The 16,976-nt window shown below is 55.3% G+C and overlaps 1 protein-coding gene across 4 annotated transcripts in view; it reads right to left on the bottom strand.

Annotated features, from left to right (window-relative positions):
• Window positions 1-2,622: 2,622 nt before the first annotated feature.
• Btbd9 (BTB domain containing 9) overlaps window positions 2,623-16,976 on the bottom strand; it is a 357,021-nt gene continuing 342,667 nt past the window's right edge. For all 4 annotated transcript variants that reach the window (NM_001434573.1, NM_001013073.2, NM_001434574.1 and 1 more), the window contains 2 exon segments: window positions 2,623-5,480; window positions 14,598-14,676. In NM_001434573.1, the coding sequence (NP_001421502.1) occupies window positions 5,283-5,480; window positions 14,598-14,676 (277 nt within the window). In that variant the 3' untranslated portion in view covers window positions 2,623-5,282.

Consider the following 16,976-nt stretch of genomic DNA (forward strand, 5'->3'; position numbering starts at 1 on the left):
CTCAAGTCTGGCTCTCCCAGGGACTCTGGGCAGCCTTCCCTCCGAGCTACAAGCAGCAAATCTGATGCAGGGCACACCCCCTGAACTCACAGAGCCTCCAGTTCCTCCCTGTCCCCTACGTGACCTCTGTTGGTATGACCATAGCGCTGGTCCCTTCTCAGAACTCTGACCCTGGTTCCCACTTTGGGGACTCAGAGTTTGCTCAGCTGTCACCTGGACCTGGGTGCACCTAGAACTCACTGTAGGCCAATCTGAGAGAAGTGAACAGGAAGTCTGATACCTGAGCACAGGTTCCCAGGGATGCACGGAGTGGGACGCATCCATCTGTTCATCCACTGTCAGCAAGGGTTCTAGACGACCCTTGGCACTGGCGCACTTACTAACCCAGAGTGGTGACAGTGGAGAGCTGAGGCAAGACACACAGACACCAGCTTCTAGCTTGTCACAAAGATGCAGAGTCCACTCGAAGTGACAAGGAAGTGAACCTACTATGCTCAAGGTGAGGCAGGCCGCAGGAAGGCTAGGGAAGGGCTGCTGGGCTACCCTGACCTCATGACACAGGAAATGAGAGGAGGGGAAGGAGTGGGGAGCCCACAGAGCACCCACGACAGACACGGGGTTGGGAACCCTGGGGAGAGCTACAGGGGCTCCCCAATAGCTCGGGTATTGAAGTCATTGCTTTATTTCTATGGTGGCCCTGCACACACATGAACTGAGGGTCACAACACGAAGATGCCCCACCACCTCAGAAACACATTCCAAACACTGCCCTGGACACTTCCTCAGTTAGCCTGACCCACACCATATTGAGGTGGCCTCTTCAGAGGCCCAGAAATGGTAGCCATGGAGGGGAAGTGGCTCTCACCTCTGGAAGATCCAGTCTACACAAGTTCGGCCAGAGCAGCTCATGGGCACTGTGCATCGCCACCCACGGGGAGCAGTCACATGCCTTCACTGCAAAGGCGCAACCCAAGCCAGTTACCATCCCGGGTGCTGGGGATGGGTGTGGAGATACAAAGTGACTTGGGGACATCAGCCCCAAGCCAGTCTGACAAGGAGGTTCCTGGCTCTCAGGTTCACATGGTGTCCTAGAAGGCCACTTCTAGAAGGCCATCCTGAGATCCAGAGCTGCCCTAAGCCCTGGGGTCCTGAGACCCCAGTAATCCTCGCTGCGATCCCCTGCCTTCTTGCAGAACTGTGGCCTGAAGCCAATTTTAGAGGGAATGTTTGTGACAGCTGGACACCAGTACTGTCCCCACATCCGGCTACAATAGGTCAGAATGTAGGCCTGAAGCAGCCACCAGAAGTTGTAGGGAAAGCTCTGACCACACCTTCCCAGCTCTAACCCCTGGGGCTGAGAGACGGAACCCACTCTGCACTACACTGTGATTTCCCTCAAAGGTCTGGAGACCCTGCTTTGTTACATTCAAAGTAGTAACAGCCACGATCACTGGCTTTAGGTGACATTCTTAGCCCTTGGGAAGACTGAGAGGCTGGAACATGGCAGGTATAGGTGTGTGGCCCTGGGCCACCACTCCATCTAACTGCCCACGGCTGTAGACACTCCTCCAGCTGCCAAGTGGCAAGGCCTGAGAGGACGTTATCATAAATTACAGGGGTGGCTGTGTCCTTGGCTGGGGGCTGAGGGTAGACCTATGTGTCCAGAAGCCCCACTCATTCTGGCTTCTAGCAGCAGAGACTGGAAATCAGGGATGGGTTGGGGCAGTAGAGGGCCGGGTACCCCAGACCCAGCCAGAGAGACGGACAGCCCTCTGCCAAACTGAAAGCTCATTCTAGAACAAGTAGTCCTGTGCATTTTTCAACGTGAAGGACAAGAGACCAGACATGGAGGAACAGACACTGGAGGGGGTGGGGGATGGGTTCCTTCCCTGCCCTCTGTAAGCCAAGGGCAGCCCACATAGGCGCAAAGGCCTCACTTACCCAGTGCCAGGGATGCCCAGGCCCTCATCCAGGGGAAAGCTGGGTGTCCTCCAGCAGCCTATGGCTAGCTCAGCCCCTCTCCTTCCTTCTGGGGACCCCAGGGCCCTGAGTATAGGTGCACCAGTTGGTGGCACAGCATTGTAGTGGCTGCCGTCAGGATAAAGTCCATGACCGTGCTGCAGAGTAACCAGCGCTTGCCCAGTGCCCACGTGTCGGGCATCTCAGCACTGCTCCGAAACTCCATGTGCCACACAGTGGCAGGGTGATGGGGAACACAGCAAAGCCAAGCTTAGTGAGGGACTTCCTAGGAGGCACAGTTCTCTGACACCTCTGTTCCCATGTGGAGGGAGGTCTGCAGTCCTGAGCAGGTCTGAGCCATGTCAGTATGAAGCAGCCTCGGCACACCAGCCCATCCCCCACCCTCCACACCGTGGTCTGCAGAGGCTGAGATTGCAATCCTGTTACCTTCTGAGTTAGAACGGGAGATTGACTGGGTCAGCTGTGCACTCGGAGGGCTGACGATTGCTGGAGATGACGGCTTAACTACTGAGCAATTTTTTTTCTTGCACAATTCAAACTCTTTGGTGGAGAGGCAAGGAATCCGTCTAACAAATACGTCCCTCTCCTGCTGAAAAGAATTTCTTTTCCCAAATCTTCCAGGAATAAAACACATGTGGTGTGTTTGTCAGGAATCAACACTTCATTTAATAGGCCAGGAAAAGTGACAGCTTGGAGAACCGTTGAGAAGGACCTGCACCTGCCATGGGCTGCAGCCCCACTAAGATCAGAAGTCGGGCGGAGGGTTTAGGAAAGGCTGAGCCTTAGCACAAAAGACCACCTCTGTAGCTGCTTAAAGCTGCTTTGGAGAGAGCATTTTCCCTAAAGCCCACCCACAGCCCAAACCTCCCTGCCTAGCACCCACATGGTCCCCGGCGTCCCTGTTGGTGTGACTAAACACTTCTCAAAGCCCCAGGGATGGCGTCTGCCGTCCTACAGAACATGATCACAGGGCAGGAGGCTCTGCCCCTGGAAGCAGGTGCCAATCCACAGCTGGCACAAGGCATCGGTGGGAGCCACACCCTGGAAGCAGAGCCCACGAGGGTTATAGTCACACTGTTGCCCTTAGGGGCAATGGCAGGGCTGGGGAGCACCAGTTCACACTGCTTCAGTCCCCCAGAGCTTGACTGTGGCCCTTCCTGGCCCCCAAAGGTCCTCAGAGCCAGCATCACCTTGGACGGTGCTGGGGCTACTTGGTGCAGGGGACCCCCGGTTCCAACCAGCGTGACTTGCTACACTTCTGCTCAGCTCAGCACTCTGTCATTTCCAGTCTGCTGGCTCAGGGGTTAGTCCTGCAGGGGACAAGCCACGCTCTAGCTCATCTCTGTCCCCTGGAAACGTGGAGCTTACCTAGGGTGTGGCTATGACACCTTTGGCTGTGGCCTCCAGGCACATCACATGACCGTCAGCCAAGGGCAGTGCATTCCTGTGTCTAGTGGGAGGTAAGCGTCCTCCTGCATCCTGTCCCAAGGGCAGCCTGGGAATCAGCTCAGGTGACCCAGGGCCTGCCGTGGTTCTCTGAACCCCCCACTGGCACCGGTGACTTTGATGTCCCATCTCCCCTCCTGCGTATCTGAGGGCACCGTGGCAGCGCAGGCACAGAAGGTAAGCAGCCTCTGTGGTCTTATCACCTGATGCACAATCACTGGGGGTTGCACAGTGGGGGTCTGAAGAGAGAAAGAAAGCCACAAGGCGTGGGTCTCGGATGGCAGTCTGGGCTAGCCAGATGGGAGATGACAGCTGATAGGTGTGTGTGGTGACGTCTGGGGTGGACACCGGAGGCTCCTTGCTGGCTGCCCCTGGGGAAGCTGCTAGGCTGCAGGCCTAGGCCTGTGTCTGTCTTCTGTCTTTACAAACTTGTTTGTGGCAGCTTTCTCACACCTAGAAGCTCAGAACTCGGGGTGCTGACAGAGAAGGACTGCCATGAGTGTGGCTAACCTGGGCTACAGGAGGATCTACCTTAAGCAAATGAACAAAATTAACAAGCTTTCCCACTTATCTTCCAAAAGTGACAAACTCCATCCTCCACGCGACTGGGGTTCCTGGAGCAGGGAGTTTTGCTTGCCAGAGATACTGGCAACTCTGGCTGGATGCTGCCAAAGGCAGTCACCCCCACACGGTGGCTACACCCTGCCATCCACCCAGGAGCCTCCTTACCAAAGGCAGCTACACCACACAGCAAAATGAAGCCAGAGCTTAGACTAGTCTCCCTGGGGATCAGCTCTGCCACCCTAGGCCTGAATTCACAGTTCGATGGCCTCCCCTGCAGCTGAGGCCTCTCCTGTTGGACCAGACCCCAAGACCTGTCCTCCTCTGAGCATGCTAACAGGACATGTGAAGGTTGCTGCATGGGGCCTTGGGATGACGCATAGAGGTGCAGAGGCAGGAGCTGTTCATGGAAACCACAGGAGTGACAGAAGGACGAGTGGAGCTGCAAAGGTCAAAACCGGAAGCGCCTGAGACCTGCTCTTTGCTATCCCAGGCGATGTTGCCGGGAGACTCGCTGTTAGGCCCAGGCCTGTGCCCCTGACACACCATCTGTTGGCTGAACAAGTCCGAGGGCGGCTGAACCAGCAGGGTCAGCCAATTATCTGTTGACATGGCTTCTAGGTGGTTCTCCAGCAGCTGCTTGTACGCCTGCCCAGGTAAACACCAGGACAGGTTAACAGCGGCAACCTCATCAGTCATGACTCCAGTGTCCACAGATTGAGCAGCACATTGTGCGTCTGGCTGAACATCAAGGATTTCCCTTGGCAGGCTAGGTGCTGTGATGGGCTACGTGTAGCCTCTTTTAGGAGGGACAAACTTTTGCTCTGCCCACGGCAAGCATCGGAGGCTGAGGAAGACCTTTGTAGAGGGCCAGACTTCCCTTCAACACTGACTTAGCTGGTGGAGAAAAACTGCAGGACCAGAACTGTCAAGTAGCGAGCCACAGCGGGGACACTCCCGGGCTGGGCCCTTCTCTGGTTTTGTCAAGGCCTGGGGTACCTTCTTCTTTTTTCTTTTTCTTTTTTTTTTTTTTTTAAATTCCTTCCAGCTTGGGCCTGTTTTCTGTCTGGGCTGGTACCTGGGTGAGCTTAGAGGTAGGGATTGAAAGATCAAGACCACCTCCTCCCCCGGAGACTGCCTGAGGAGTGGGGAGAACACAGGCACCCTCTGTCCCCAGAGGGAAAAAAAACCTGGTTGGGGTGGGTTCTGCAGCCAGGTGTGTTCCTCCCAGGGATGGGGGAGGACGCACTGCTCCATCCCGGCCCACCCGAGTCACACTATGTCCTCTGCCTGCTTTATTGATTCTGTTGGTTGGGTGAGCGTAAGTTGGGGCCCGGACTCGGCGGTAGTGAGCTGGCGCTGGGTGCCCTCGGTGCATGAGGGTCCAGCTGCTGACTTGGGGTGCTGAGGTCCCCTGTCCCTGGCTCCTCACTGCTGTCTTCCTTCTGGGTGCTCTGCTGCTCCGGACACTCGAAGTGGACACAGTGGAACACCTGGTGAGGGAAAGGAAAGGCCGGTGAGAGTCGGCTCGGCCTGCGGTGTGGGGCTGGGAGCCAGGCTGGTCTGCGTGCTGGGTAAATCCCAGCCGCCCAGCTCGCTCGCTTCAGATACCTGAAGGTAGCAAGGAGGATTAGATGCATTGTGGTCAGATACGATAAGTAAACAAAGATGGATGGTCCCAAAGTTAGCCATGCCCAGTGTGGGCGCCATCAGTGGTGCCCTGGTTGGACCACTCAGTGCTGGCTTTTCTCTTCTGGCCTTATCCCTTCTCGATCATTCTTTTAAAAAATGTGTGTGTGTATGTGTGTGTATGAGTGTATGTGTGTGTGTGTGTGTATGTGTATGTACGAGTGTATGTGTGTTATGAGTGTATGTGTGTATGAGTGTATGTGTGTGTATGTGTGTGTGTATGTGTGTGTATGAGTGTATGTGTGTGAGGGTGTGTGTATGTGTGTATGAGTGTATGTGTGTGAGTGTGTGTGTATGTGTGTGTATGAGTGTATGTGTGTTATGAGTGTGTGTATGTGTGTATGAGTGTGTGTGTGTATGGGTGTATGTGTGAGTGTGTGTATGTGCACGCGTGTGTGTGCATGCACATGCCCATGTAGCACTTTGTTCATAAAATGGCTGCGAGAAACCTAACTTGTGTCTTCTGTGAAAGCGGTGAAAACCCTGGCCCGCTGAGCCAGCCCCAGCCCCCTGGTTAACTCTTGCACACGGGAGTTGGGTAAGGAGTGCAGTGCCGCTGGGTCCACGACCTAAACACACCCACGGGCGTGTGGAAGTCCAGCTCAACAAAGGAATAGAACAGACCAGGTGAAGAAAGGAGGCCTGACGGTGCCTTGCCTGGAAAGGGAGGGCAGGGGATAGCCGCAGGCCATCACCCCATACTTATCCTCTGCCCACCCCCAACAAGGCCCTGCAGGGACAAGAGGGCTCTACTAGCATCTGTGCCGGGGACCTGGTCTGGGCCAGCCTGAAGCATTAGTCCCTGGGTGAGCGAATGCTGCCCCTCCACACAAAGCCTGCCTTCTGCTAAGGGAGCTCAATGCAGTGCGGGGCCAGCGGGGCCCAGCACCCATGGGAAACAGTGCCCCCCAGCCCACAGCAAACACACAGTGTGGGTGGGAGGGACAGGCTCAGCTGGAGCTGTGAAGGGGCGTGGGGGCTGCACTTTCTGGGTGCCTATCCCGAGCTCTCTGGAGGATGGGAATCCCGTCCTCAGCAGTCAGGGGCTTCAGCAGGGAGTGGGACAGGTCAGCTTCTGTGGATGGACTGAGGTGTCTGAGGCCTGAGGTCAGGAAGGACAGTGGCCATAAAGAGGAGGGGAGGGAAGGCTGTGCTGTTGCTTAGCTTTGGGAACTAAAGGTCGAGAGTGTGTGTTCAGGAGGGGTGTGTGTGTGTGTGTGCAGGAGGTGTGTGTGTGCAGAAGGTCTCTGTGTGTGTGTGTGTGTGTGCAGGAGGTGTGTGTGTGTGTGCAGGAGGTGTGTGTGTGTGTGTGTGTTCAGGAGGTGTGTGTGTGTGTGTGCAGGAGGTGTGTGTGTGTGTGCAGGAGGTGTGTGTGTGTGTGTGCAGGAGGTGTGTGTGTGCAGGAGGTGTGTGTGTGTGTGTGCAGGATGTGTGTGTGTGTGTGTGTGCAGGAGGTGTGTGTGTGTGTGTTCAGGAGGTCTGTGTGTGTGTGTGTGTGCAGGAGGTGTGTGTGTGTGTGCAGGAGTTGTGTGTGTGTGTGTGTGTGCAGGAGGTGTGTGTGTGCAGGAGGTCTCTGTGTGTGTGCAGGAGGTGTGTGTGTGTGTGCAGGAGGTGTGTGTGTGTGTGCAGGAGGTGTGTGTGTGTGTGTGTGTGTTCAGGAGGTCTGTGTGTGTGTGTGTGTGCAGGAGGTGTGTGTGTGTGTGCAGGAGTTGTGTGTGTGTGTGTGTGTGTGCAGGAGGTGTGTGTGTGCAGGAGGTGTGTGTGTGCAGGAGGTCTCTGTGTGTGTGCAGGAGGTATGTGTGTGTGTGTGTGTGCAGGAGGTGTGTGTGTGTGTGCAGGAGGTGTGTGTGTGTGCAGGAGGTGTGTGTGTGTGTGTTCAGGAGGTCTGTGTGTGTGTGTGTGTGTGTGTGCAGGAGGTGTGTGTGTGTGCAGGAGTTGTGTGTGTGTGTGTGTGTGTGTGCAGAAGGTCTCTGTGTGTGTGTGTGTGTGTGTGTGCAGGAGGTCTGTGTGTGTGTGTGTGTGTGTGTGTGTGCAGGAGGTCTGGGGCTGAGGCAGGGCCTGAGACTTGCAGACACAGCCGACTCCTGAAAACCAAACTACTGGAAAAAGAAGAAACACATGCGTGTGTGACAAACTCAAATGCTGTGTTTAGAGAAAGCTGGTGACAAACCTTTAAACCTTCGGACACCATGAGGTAAAGCGGCAGTTTACGTCAGGCGGAAGGATTTGTTTTAAAAGCAAACTGAAGAGAGAGAAAAGGAGCTACAGCAGTGGATGGCGGGCACAGTGACACGGACAGATGCAGTGACAAGAGCTGCCGAGAGGACAGTCCTGCTGTAACCCTCAGGCTGTGGAAGTTTCTGGACTCCAGGCGGCCCTTACCTGCCCCTCCCACATGGATGCACACAGAGGCTCGAGTCCTCTTGGAGCCAATGTTCTATTCAGTGTCCAGCAACTGCTGAGCACCCGTTCTGACCAGTTTGGTCCAAGGGTAGAGCCCAGTCGTCTAGGGCTGGGGAGCACTTACTCGCCACAGGGAGCGAAGCTGCGTAGCCTCCTGGAATGGCTGGAAACCCTCATAGGGTTGTGAGAGTGAAGTGTTGACATACACATGTTAGGAGCACAGATGCCTGGAGTGAGCCTTAGGGGACATTCACTGCTACACTACAGAGAAGGCTCACACGCCAGGCCCTAAACAGCTACCAGGCAGACAGGATGAGCATGGCCTTGAGACAGAGGGGACCACTGGAGGTCATCTAGGCTAGGGTCTGGCCCCTGCCTCCCACCTGCTCTGGTCTCCTCTCTGTGAACGCTGTGCCTGGCTCAGTCATCCCAGCGATGTTCCCAGCTCAGTGCAAGTCCTGTGCAGCCATCGCTATCCTACCAAGATGCTTATGAACGCCGTATAAACGCCCAGGCATGCAGCTTCCCGGCATGGCCGCACAACAGGGCAGGCACATTCCCTTTGACCCCAAACACCTTCCAGTTTGTACACGGACTCTAGAAGGGGCTGTAGCTGAGGGCTTCTGGTCTCAAAATGGAGGTGTAACCCCTTACACTTGAGGGCAGCCGTGCTGGGCCTGCCTTAGGGAGGGTAGGCTCCTGCTTCTGCAACTTGTATGGAAATTGTGGAGGGAGCTAATGGCTTAGCTAGTATGGCTCCACAGAAAGCCTTGAAATGTCCCGACCTACCCCTCCCTCTCCCCTCCCTGCCAGGCCTTGCAGGCCTTGCACAAGGTGAACTGGCTAAATCCTGCTCGCTCTCTGCTTGGGAGCTGGTGTGATTCAATCTCTTTCCTCAGAACCTTCTCCAGACCGCAGCACTCCTCAGAAAGGATGTGACCAAAAGTGAATGAGGTGTCCCAGGCAGAGCCACACTTGTGATTTATGCAAAGCCATTATCCTGGTCTCCGCATCATTTTCCCTTCAACTTTTCGGCAACTGTGTATCCCGTTAGCCTGTCTGATTGCCCTGCTCGTGAAGGGACACCTTCGCTGAGCCATCTTCAGTGGCCCAGGTCTCTCCCCCGAGAGCAGCGGCCAATGTGCAACGTAGTCCTGTATGTGGATGGACCAGCCTTCCTCATAGCCTTCCTGTGGCTGCTGTTTACTATCCTGTGGCCAGCCTCTCTGGGGCTGTAATCCTGGCCTTTCTGGAATGGTCTGGCCTGGCCTCTCTGGGTGCCTAAGGATTCCTCATCTTCCAGTGAGCACCACCTGTTTACTTTTCCAAGGTTTTACAGGGAAGGCGGAGGGGAGGGAGGAGGGAGGGAGGGAGGGAGGGAGGGAGGGAGGGAGGGAGGGGAACGGGAGGGGAGGGATAGTGCGGGGGAACCTATTTGCCCAAGAGCCCACTGTGAACTGCAGTAGAAATTGAGGAAAGGGACTAAATACTGAGCAGTGACGTGTTTCTGCAGCTCAGTGATTTGCACAGACCATGTCCCTGCCAAGCAGCACAAATGCATTTCGGGCCCACACTTCTGACTCGCATGTCCAAGTGCCATGTCTTTATAAAACAGATGGCTTCCTCTCACTGGCTGCCCACAAGGTGGATGAAGGCTGAGGACATCCCTCCATCCCAGGACTGTGCCCATCACCGTATTAGCTGTGAGGCAGCCAGGTCATGGTGGCCAGTGACCCCTCTCCTGCTCACCTCGGAGACCCGAAAGCCCACCTCCAGTGACACACTTCCTCCAACCAGGCCACACCCCCTAATCCTTCCAATCTTTTCAAATTGTAGAGCTTTCCAGTGACTAAGCGGTCAAATACATGAATCTGTGGAGGTCATTCTTACTTAGATCACCATAATGCTATTTTCAAACAAGGGACCACTTAACAGGGAGACATCTGGGAGGGAAGCATGCGCTACTTCCTCCTCTCCACAGAGAGCTATGGCCCTGCTGTTTGGAAAGGTCTGCGAGAAAAATCACCTTTCCTCAGGTAGAGCTACAATCTTTCTCCCTCTTCCTCCTCCTCAGTTTAATGGGAGTGCGTTTCTGAGTGAGCCATCAGACGGCATTCAGAGTCACCTAGGTGACGGGTGAGGCACGGACACAGGCATCTGGGAAGGCCTAACTGAGGAGCGACGGTGCGTCCTGACTGTGAGCACTGCCCAGCCGCCATGCGGGAGTGCACGTGGCCCAGTGACCACGCTGACCTGCCTTCTGGGAGCTGTTCTTAGACCTCTGGTCAGAGGACACAGAACCTAACATGGGAGTGGTTAAAGGGCCCCTTGTTAGTCTGTGGGGAAACTTTCAAGTCATTTAAGAGCAAACCAAACCCACAGGAGAGTGGGGAGGATCCTTGGCCCCAGGTTTCTGCCTGAGTACCCACTCCTACCAGATGTGGTCTAGCCAGGGCTGACTCCTACAGAGGGCGCCAGTGAGGTGACTTAGGGTCACAGAGTGTGGAGGGGAGGTGGCACAGTGAGGCACAGTGTAGCCTGTCTTTTCCCGCCTCCCTGCCACGTGCCAGCTGTTTCTCGTGTGGCCCCTCTGACCTTTCCCCAGGCACCTAACCTCCACTCAGTGCCTCACGCTGCTGAAGTCTGCACCCCAGGACCCCACTCTGTGTTGCCCCTCTCCCCTCTGTCTTCTCACAAGCATCATGGCACCCTCTCTTCCCAGGACAAGGGGACGCAACCTAGGGCTTGCCCTCCTCCCGGCGCCTACTCGTCTCAACAGTGACCGTGAGAGCTGACTCCCCTTGGCTCCTGCACCAGCACTCTATCCCCACCCATCCTGTGGATGACTGCCGTGTGCCACGCCATGGTCTCTACTCTCAGGAGCTGCAGTACACTGGGCACTAGGCTTCCTCCTCTAGGACTGCTCTCCAAGTCCAACTGTCTGGGTCCCCAGGCCACCGCTGCCCTCACACCGCTGTCCCTCTGGCTCAGCGCCTTAGTACGCTGTCCACAGCACCACACGGACGTGTGTCAGGGTCAGCTCATGTGGTACACTCCAGGAGTGTGGCCAGTGTCTCCACAGGGATGGGGCCGCAGGCTGGGGCTATCTCATGCACGGTGGGGCTATCTTCTCCATTTGCTCTGAGTCCATAGCCACCTGCTGCTTGCACACGCCTGCTACTGTACTGAGGGACCGTCAGAGGAGGGCTGGGAATAATTAATTATCCCAGGCCAGTGACGGGCAGTTATTTAGTTCTCCAGAGTCGGTTTCCCTGGTTTTATTTTCCCACTAAAGCCGCATGTTGCTATGGGAACGAGGTGGCACTAGGATCCCAGAACCGCTCACCAGCCCCTCAGCCTGGAAGGCAGCAGACCCTGCCCTACTGCTGCAAGCCCCTCATCTCGATGCTCCCAGGAGGGAAACCCACCCTTCAGCCATCCCTATGCACACCCACATCAGGACCCACCATGGATTCTCTGTACCCCTGTCCTCCATTTGAAACATGACTTAGAAATAAATGTTACTCGAGGTACGGGGCTCTTCAAGAGGGACACTCTGCTAGGCAGAGAGGTATAGAGGCTGAGGTTCCAAGACATGCTCGACACCAGTTTCCCCCAGCATGACGTTGCACAAAGCAAGCCCAGGGGAGGATGATGCGTATCTGAGGGACTGGCTAGGGTGGAGCAGCGCCCACTTTGGAACTTCACTGTCAGTCGTGATTTTCGGGGAGACAGAGCAGTCAAGATGTTAAGGAGCAGCCTGAGTGGATGTAATACTTTCCTGGCCCCGCCCCAACTCTTAGGAAAGTTTCACCATCAAGGAACACGGAACAGAAGCTACCTCTGAAAGCTGTGTTCTAGGGAATCTCCTGGGACAGGGAAAAGCTGTCCTGGTACAGAGTGTCTTGGGAGCTCTGATGTATCATGGCTAATGAGAATCACACATGCCTTGCCACAACCGAGGTGAGAGCGGGGCTCTACTCCTGCCTGATTCAAGTCACCTTACCCCAGGAGCTTTGGAGACAGCGGCTGTCCTCCTGCCTTTGCTCAGCAGGTTTGTCACGTGTGGTCTCGGTCTCTAGTGTACGTCAAGGGGCTCCTACTACCTGGAGCCTGGTGTCTGTCCTTCAGCACGCTGTGACACACATGCAACATGGACAGGACACACCGTGTTGTCTGCCAGTTCTTCTGTAGATAGGGGGCTGGGCCAACAGGGAGGAGAAGCAGAACAACCCAGAGAACTGCGGAAGGCTGGTAGGGAGCGTGCTCAAATGGGTGACTATGAGACCGGAACCTCGACAGCTGCCACTGCTGGGAGCCGCCTAGACTTAAGGTAGAGGGGAAATTACCACAGCAGACAGACACTGAGCCTCTGGACTCAAGACAGCCAGGCTAGACACAGTCCAGTTGTGGACACGGAATCCTCCTGACACCATATCCACCCTCTGTCATTCTAAGCCAGCTGGATGTTTAGAGGTTAAGGCAGAATCTACCACAGAGGTTGAGAACTTTACTCATGGATCCAGGCTATACAGACTGCAGAGGAGTCCCTATAAGTAGTGTCTCAGCCACATACATACTGACTAGGACACCTGTCCCCAGGTGGGCTCCTCACGCCCCACACTGCCCGCCTTCTCTGAGGACTTCCCTGGAGAAGCAGCAGGCACTCGAGGTCTCCTTTCTCTTATGAACACTGTGTATTTGATGGCCAATAAAACAACAACAAGACCCAGGTCCTCCTGCGCACCTGACAACAGTGGCATCAGAACAACCTGGGCTACAAGAACTCAGCTGAAGGGAGACAAGTCCTGGTCTAAACAGAGGCCACTGCAGGAACTCCTTGTCCACATTCCCCCAGACTCACATGGTATGACTGACCCCACCCCGCCTTTGAGGTTTAGCAGAAGCCATGGGGCTAGAGTGCTGTGATTCACATCCTCACGGGAAGGGAGAGGGAGCCAGAGCTCACATTAAGTCCACTCCAGGTATTTGTGCCAAGAAAGGCCACAAAGGTAGCCTGATGAGCTGTCTTCCCTCCCAGGCAGCCTGTGTGTGCCCTGGCTCTGGAAGGCTGGCCTCCTGAGGGGTAAGAGACGTAGATATCTGTTCTGACAGCAAGCTACAGCTTCCCCTGGGCTGACAGGACAGCGCCTTCCTGGACAGCCATCCCTACCTTCCTTTCCATCATCAGCCTGGGCCACACCAGCTGTCCCTCAGTGCTGCCTCCGGGAGTTCTGCTCCCCAGCTCTAAGTCATCCTCCTCCCTCCTCCTTTCACTTTGCCCTGACAGGGGACACTGCTTTTCCCAGCGTGTGCCCCCAAACACGGTGGCACAGCAAGAAACATTCTGTCTGGGAGTGGGCTACATCCTCACGTCTCCAGGGAGACGCGGGCTTCGTGTGCCTTCAGTAGCTTTGAGGATGACAGTTTAAGGATTCTACCTTGAGGCCCTGTTCATCATATATTGTATGATTTAAGATGTTTTCCAGTTGGCCCCCATACCTGCCTAGGACAGAAGGTTCAGACATCTGGAAAAGTGTCAGCGGACTTACTCTTGAAGTTTTCAGGTTAGTTTTGCAGACGTAGGGGAAAACAATGGTTCTGTTTACAAGCTGTTCTGTGTAAGACAGCATTGTGGTGTGGATCGTTAGCGCCCTACATAGGTAAAAAGGCAAAGGCAGGTCTAAATTACATCAAGATTTCCACATTTGAAAGTGTTTTCTGAAGTGCTCGACAACCTGGGTGCTTTCTGGAAAAAGGGATGTTGTGAAAACAACTGTCACAGCGGAGCCAGCTCCAGTGGGGTCAGGTGAAATGATGGAGATTCCTCCCTCCCGGAAGCAGGAGAAGCTCCCTCCCAGCATTCCTCCCGCCCATCTTGTCCTTTCATTCCCTAGCTAACACGTTTTTCCTTCACATGTGGGGTCACTCTGGCCAGGGCAGCCCCTGAGTTCTCCAGAACCCAATCCTAGACCTGCACTCAGATTCACAGGAGTCGCCACCCTCAGAGAGCAAAGGGCAGGAAACCAACAAGTGCTCACAGGCTCCCCTTCTGTGGTATCATCTACGACACAAGCGAGAGAGAACGAGAGACAGAGAGAATGAGAGAGTGAGAGAGAGAGCGAGAGAGAGAATGAGAGAGAGAGAGAGAGAGAGAGAGAGAGAGAGAGAGAGCGCTTGCTCACAGGGACAACAGCTCAGTCACCCCATGCTGTGCAGAGCACTGCAGCTATCCGGAGGGCTGAGGGCTGAGGACTCTGGGAAGGAAGGGTCACCTGCTTTCTGCTTTCTCTTACACGGACTCTGCCCAGGCTGGCACAAGAGCCAAGCAGCAGCTGTTGGCTTCCACTGTGAGTGGACAGACAGGGATCTGATGTCCACTCTGGGTAAGCATGGGCCCTCCTCTAGACAGAGCTGTGGCAACAAAGTGCCATTAGCAGTCAGGGCCACCAGCCCGCCTGGGATGCGGTGGTTACCTGGTTACCAGGAAATGCCGCTCCTCAGGAGAGAGCCCTTACCTCGTTCGCGGTGTTGTGCGTTCCGACGATTCGGATGAAGGACGCAGGCTGTCTTTCAAAAGTGACTGATTGCCAGGACCTGAGAGGAAACAACAATTTGCCTGGTTAGCTGGGGCAGTTGGCTCTGCTGATGGCTGCTCCTGTGCCGGGAGACCCAATCTGCAGGGGACTGGGGTTGGAGATGGGCAGGGCTTCCCCGACGATGTCACTGAAGGACAACGCAGTGTCCCATTTGGGCATCCACCATCTTGCCAGAGCAGGCACTGTCACTGTCACTGTCACTGTGACACAGGGTACGCAGCCAGCAGGAGACAAAGCAAGACTGTGGGCCATGTTTGCCTGCTGACAAGAGTGTGGCTGAGTGTACGCAATCGAGGGTGGTGGGAGTGAAAGAGACGTCCTTGTCTAAGGGTGGGCAGGGCTGGGCGGGCCAGTCTCACTGGGCTGATGGTGGCATCGGCAGGTAATCCAGCAAACCTGAGTCAGGGGTAGGGCGACTGCTCTGGAAGCTGCTAGGAGAGTTTGAAACAGGACTGGGGGATGGCTGGTTGGAACAGGGTGAGGCAGGTTCTATACTCAGCTTGGAGCTGCAGGGGTCACTTCCATGGTGGAGTGGCCCCGAGCAGGCAAGTGCACGACAAGCCTGCAACCTTCGCTGTTTGTAGACACAGGGCCACAGGCTTCCCTTCAGGACAGGCCCAACTCTGGTGGCCTCCAATCCCAGTGTTTTGCTTTCTCTTCCCTCTCCTCCTGAGTGTGTGTGTGTGTGTGTGTGTGTGTGTGTGTATAGTACGCACGTGCACAGGAAGCGACCTGCCTTCCTTCAGCTAGACGAGCTAGCGAGCTCTGCAAACCCACCTGCGTCTCTGCACCTCCCACAACAGCAGTGGAGTTCGGGTACAAACTCCAGACCTGGTTTTTAAATGGGTGCTGGGACCCAAGCTGGGCTCCTCAAGTTTGCACAGCAAGTACATTGCTGTCCCCACTGTCCCAGCTGTGACCAGATGGACAGTTTAAAGACAATTCCTCCTCCTCTGTCTGGGCCGAGTTAGCTCACCTAGAAGCCACCATGCATGAAGGGGAGCCCTGCTCCTGGCCTGGCCCTCCCTGGCCCATGGGCATGCACTGGGACCACAAGCTCCAGTCCCATCTTGTACGGTCCCTGTGAGGCGCTCGCTCACGGCTGCTGCCGTTCCTCCTCCTGGAGGATGGCAGCTGCCGTGAAGCTGTTTCCTGTAATTGTCTAATTACCGAGTAATGCTAGCAAAGGAAATATATGCACTGCAGTTTGTTTTCCCCACTTGGCTTCAGGTGCTCCATCTTCCTCTGACTAAGCACCTCCCACGGAGCCCGACTCACTGCTGCCTGGACACCAGGCCTCTTAAGGTCATTAAAAAGTCATTACCATCCTGTGCACAAAGGCTCGGCCTCTGGAAGCAGGTTTTTGAAAACAGAGTAAGAAAAATTACTCTCTCTGTAAAAACACTATTACTCACACATAGACAACTCACCTGCCCTTCCCCCACGCTCGCCCCTCTGCACTGCTTCCCCGTGTGCGTGTGCCTGCGTGTGTACGTGTGTGTATGTTTGTGTAGGTTCTTCCTTTCCTAGACCCTCAGCTCTCAGGGTGTCTGCTGGTTGGGACACTGCATACAGGGAGGAGAAGACTGCATGGCTGTGGGGTCCCACAAGTGTGGCTCTGAACCTAGGTAGCATCTCGGGGCTATGCAAGACATCAGAACCCGACCTCAGCCCTAACGGAGGTTAGGGTACACATTCCAGCTGCCAGGAATGGGGACACAGCTGTAGCCTTCGCTGGGTTTGAGTGGGAGGACAGGGTGGGAAGGAGGTAGAGCACAGGGGACGTTTCTACCCCTGCCCCTCACTGTTCCAGAGACTTCGGATTTAAGGTAGGGACCACATGAGAGACCGCCAGGCTCCACAGAGACAGGGCTCCAAGCTTGTAGGCAGGCCTGTGTCAGGCCTGCACCTCTGCCAGAGCTCCTGAGGGAAGGCCTGTGACATGTCCTTGGCGACAGGGGCTCTCTTCTCTTCATTCCAGGCTTTTGCTGGCCTGGGGCTCTGAGCAGAGCAGCAGCTGAGCAGGAGGGAGCCGGAGTTTGTGGAATAATAAGATCAGAAGGTCTCAATTTAATACCAAGCCTCTATTACATGGCATTAGGATCTAATCACATTAGAGTTCATTTCCACTAACACAGCCTGAGAGTGGAATATATGATCTCATTGCCACCAGAACCAGACACCGATCCAGAGAGCAAAGTGGGAAGGAAGCCCACTCAGGGCACTCAGAGATGAGCACCCCACCCCACCAGCTTCCAGAGTGTTCCCTAACTTTGTCAAAATGAATCCCGTGAGGAA

The sequence above is a fragment of the Rattus norvegicus genome, chromosome 20, assembly GCF_021556685.1.
Source record: "Rattus norvegicus strain SHRSP/BbbUtx chromosome 20, alternate assembly SHRSP_T2T, whole genome shotgun sequence".
In the NCBI taxonomy this organism is placed as follows: domain Eukaryota; kingdom Metazoa; phylum Chordata; class Mammalia; order Rodentia; family Muridae; genus Rattus; species Rattus norvegicus.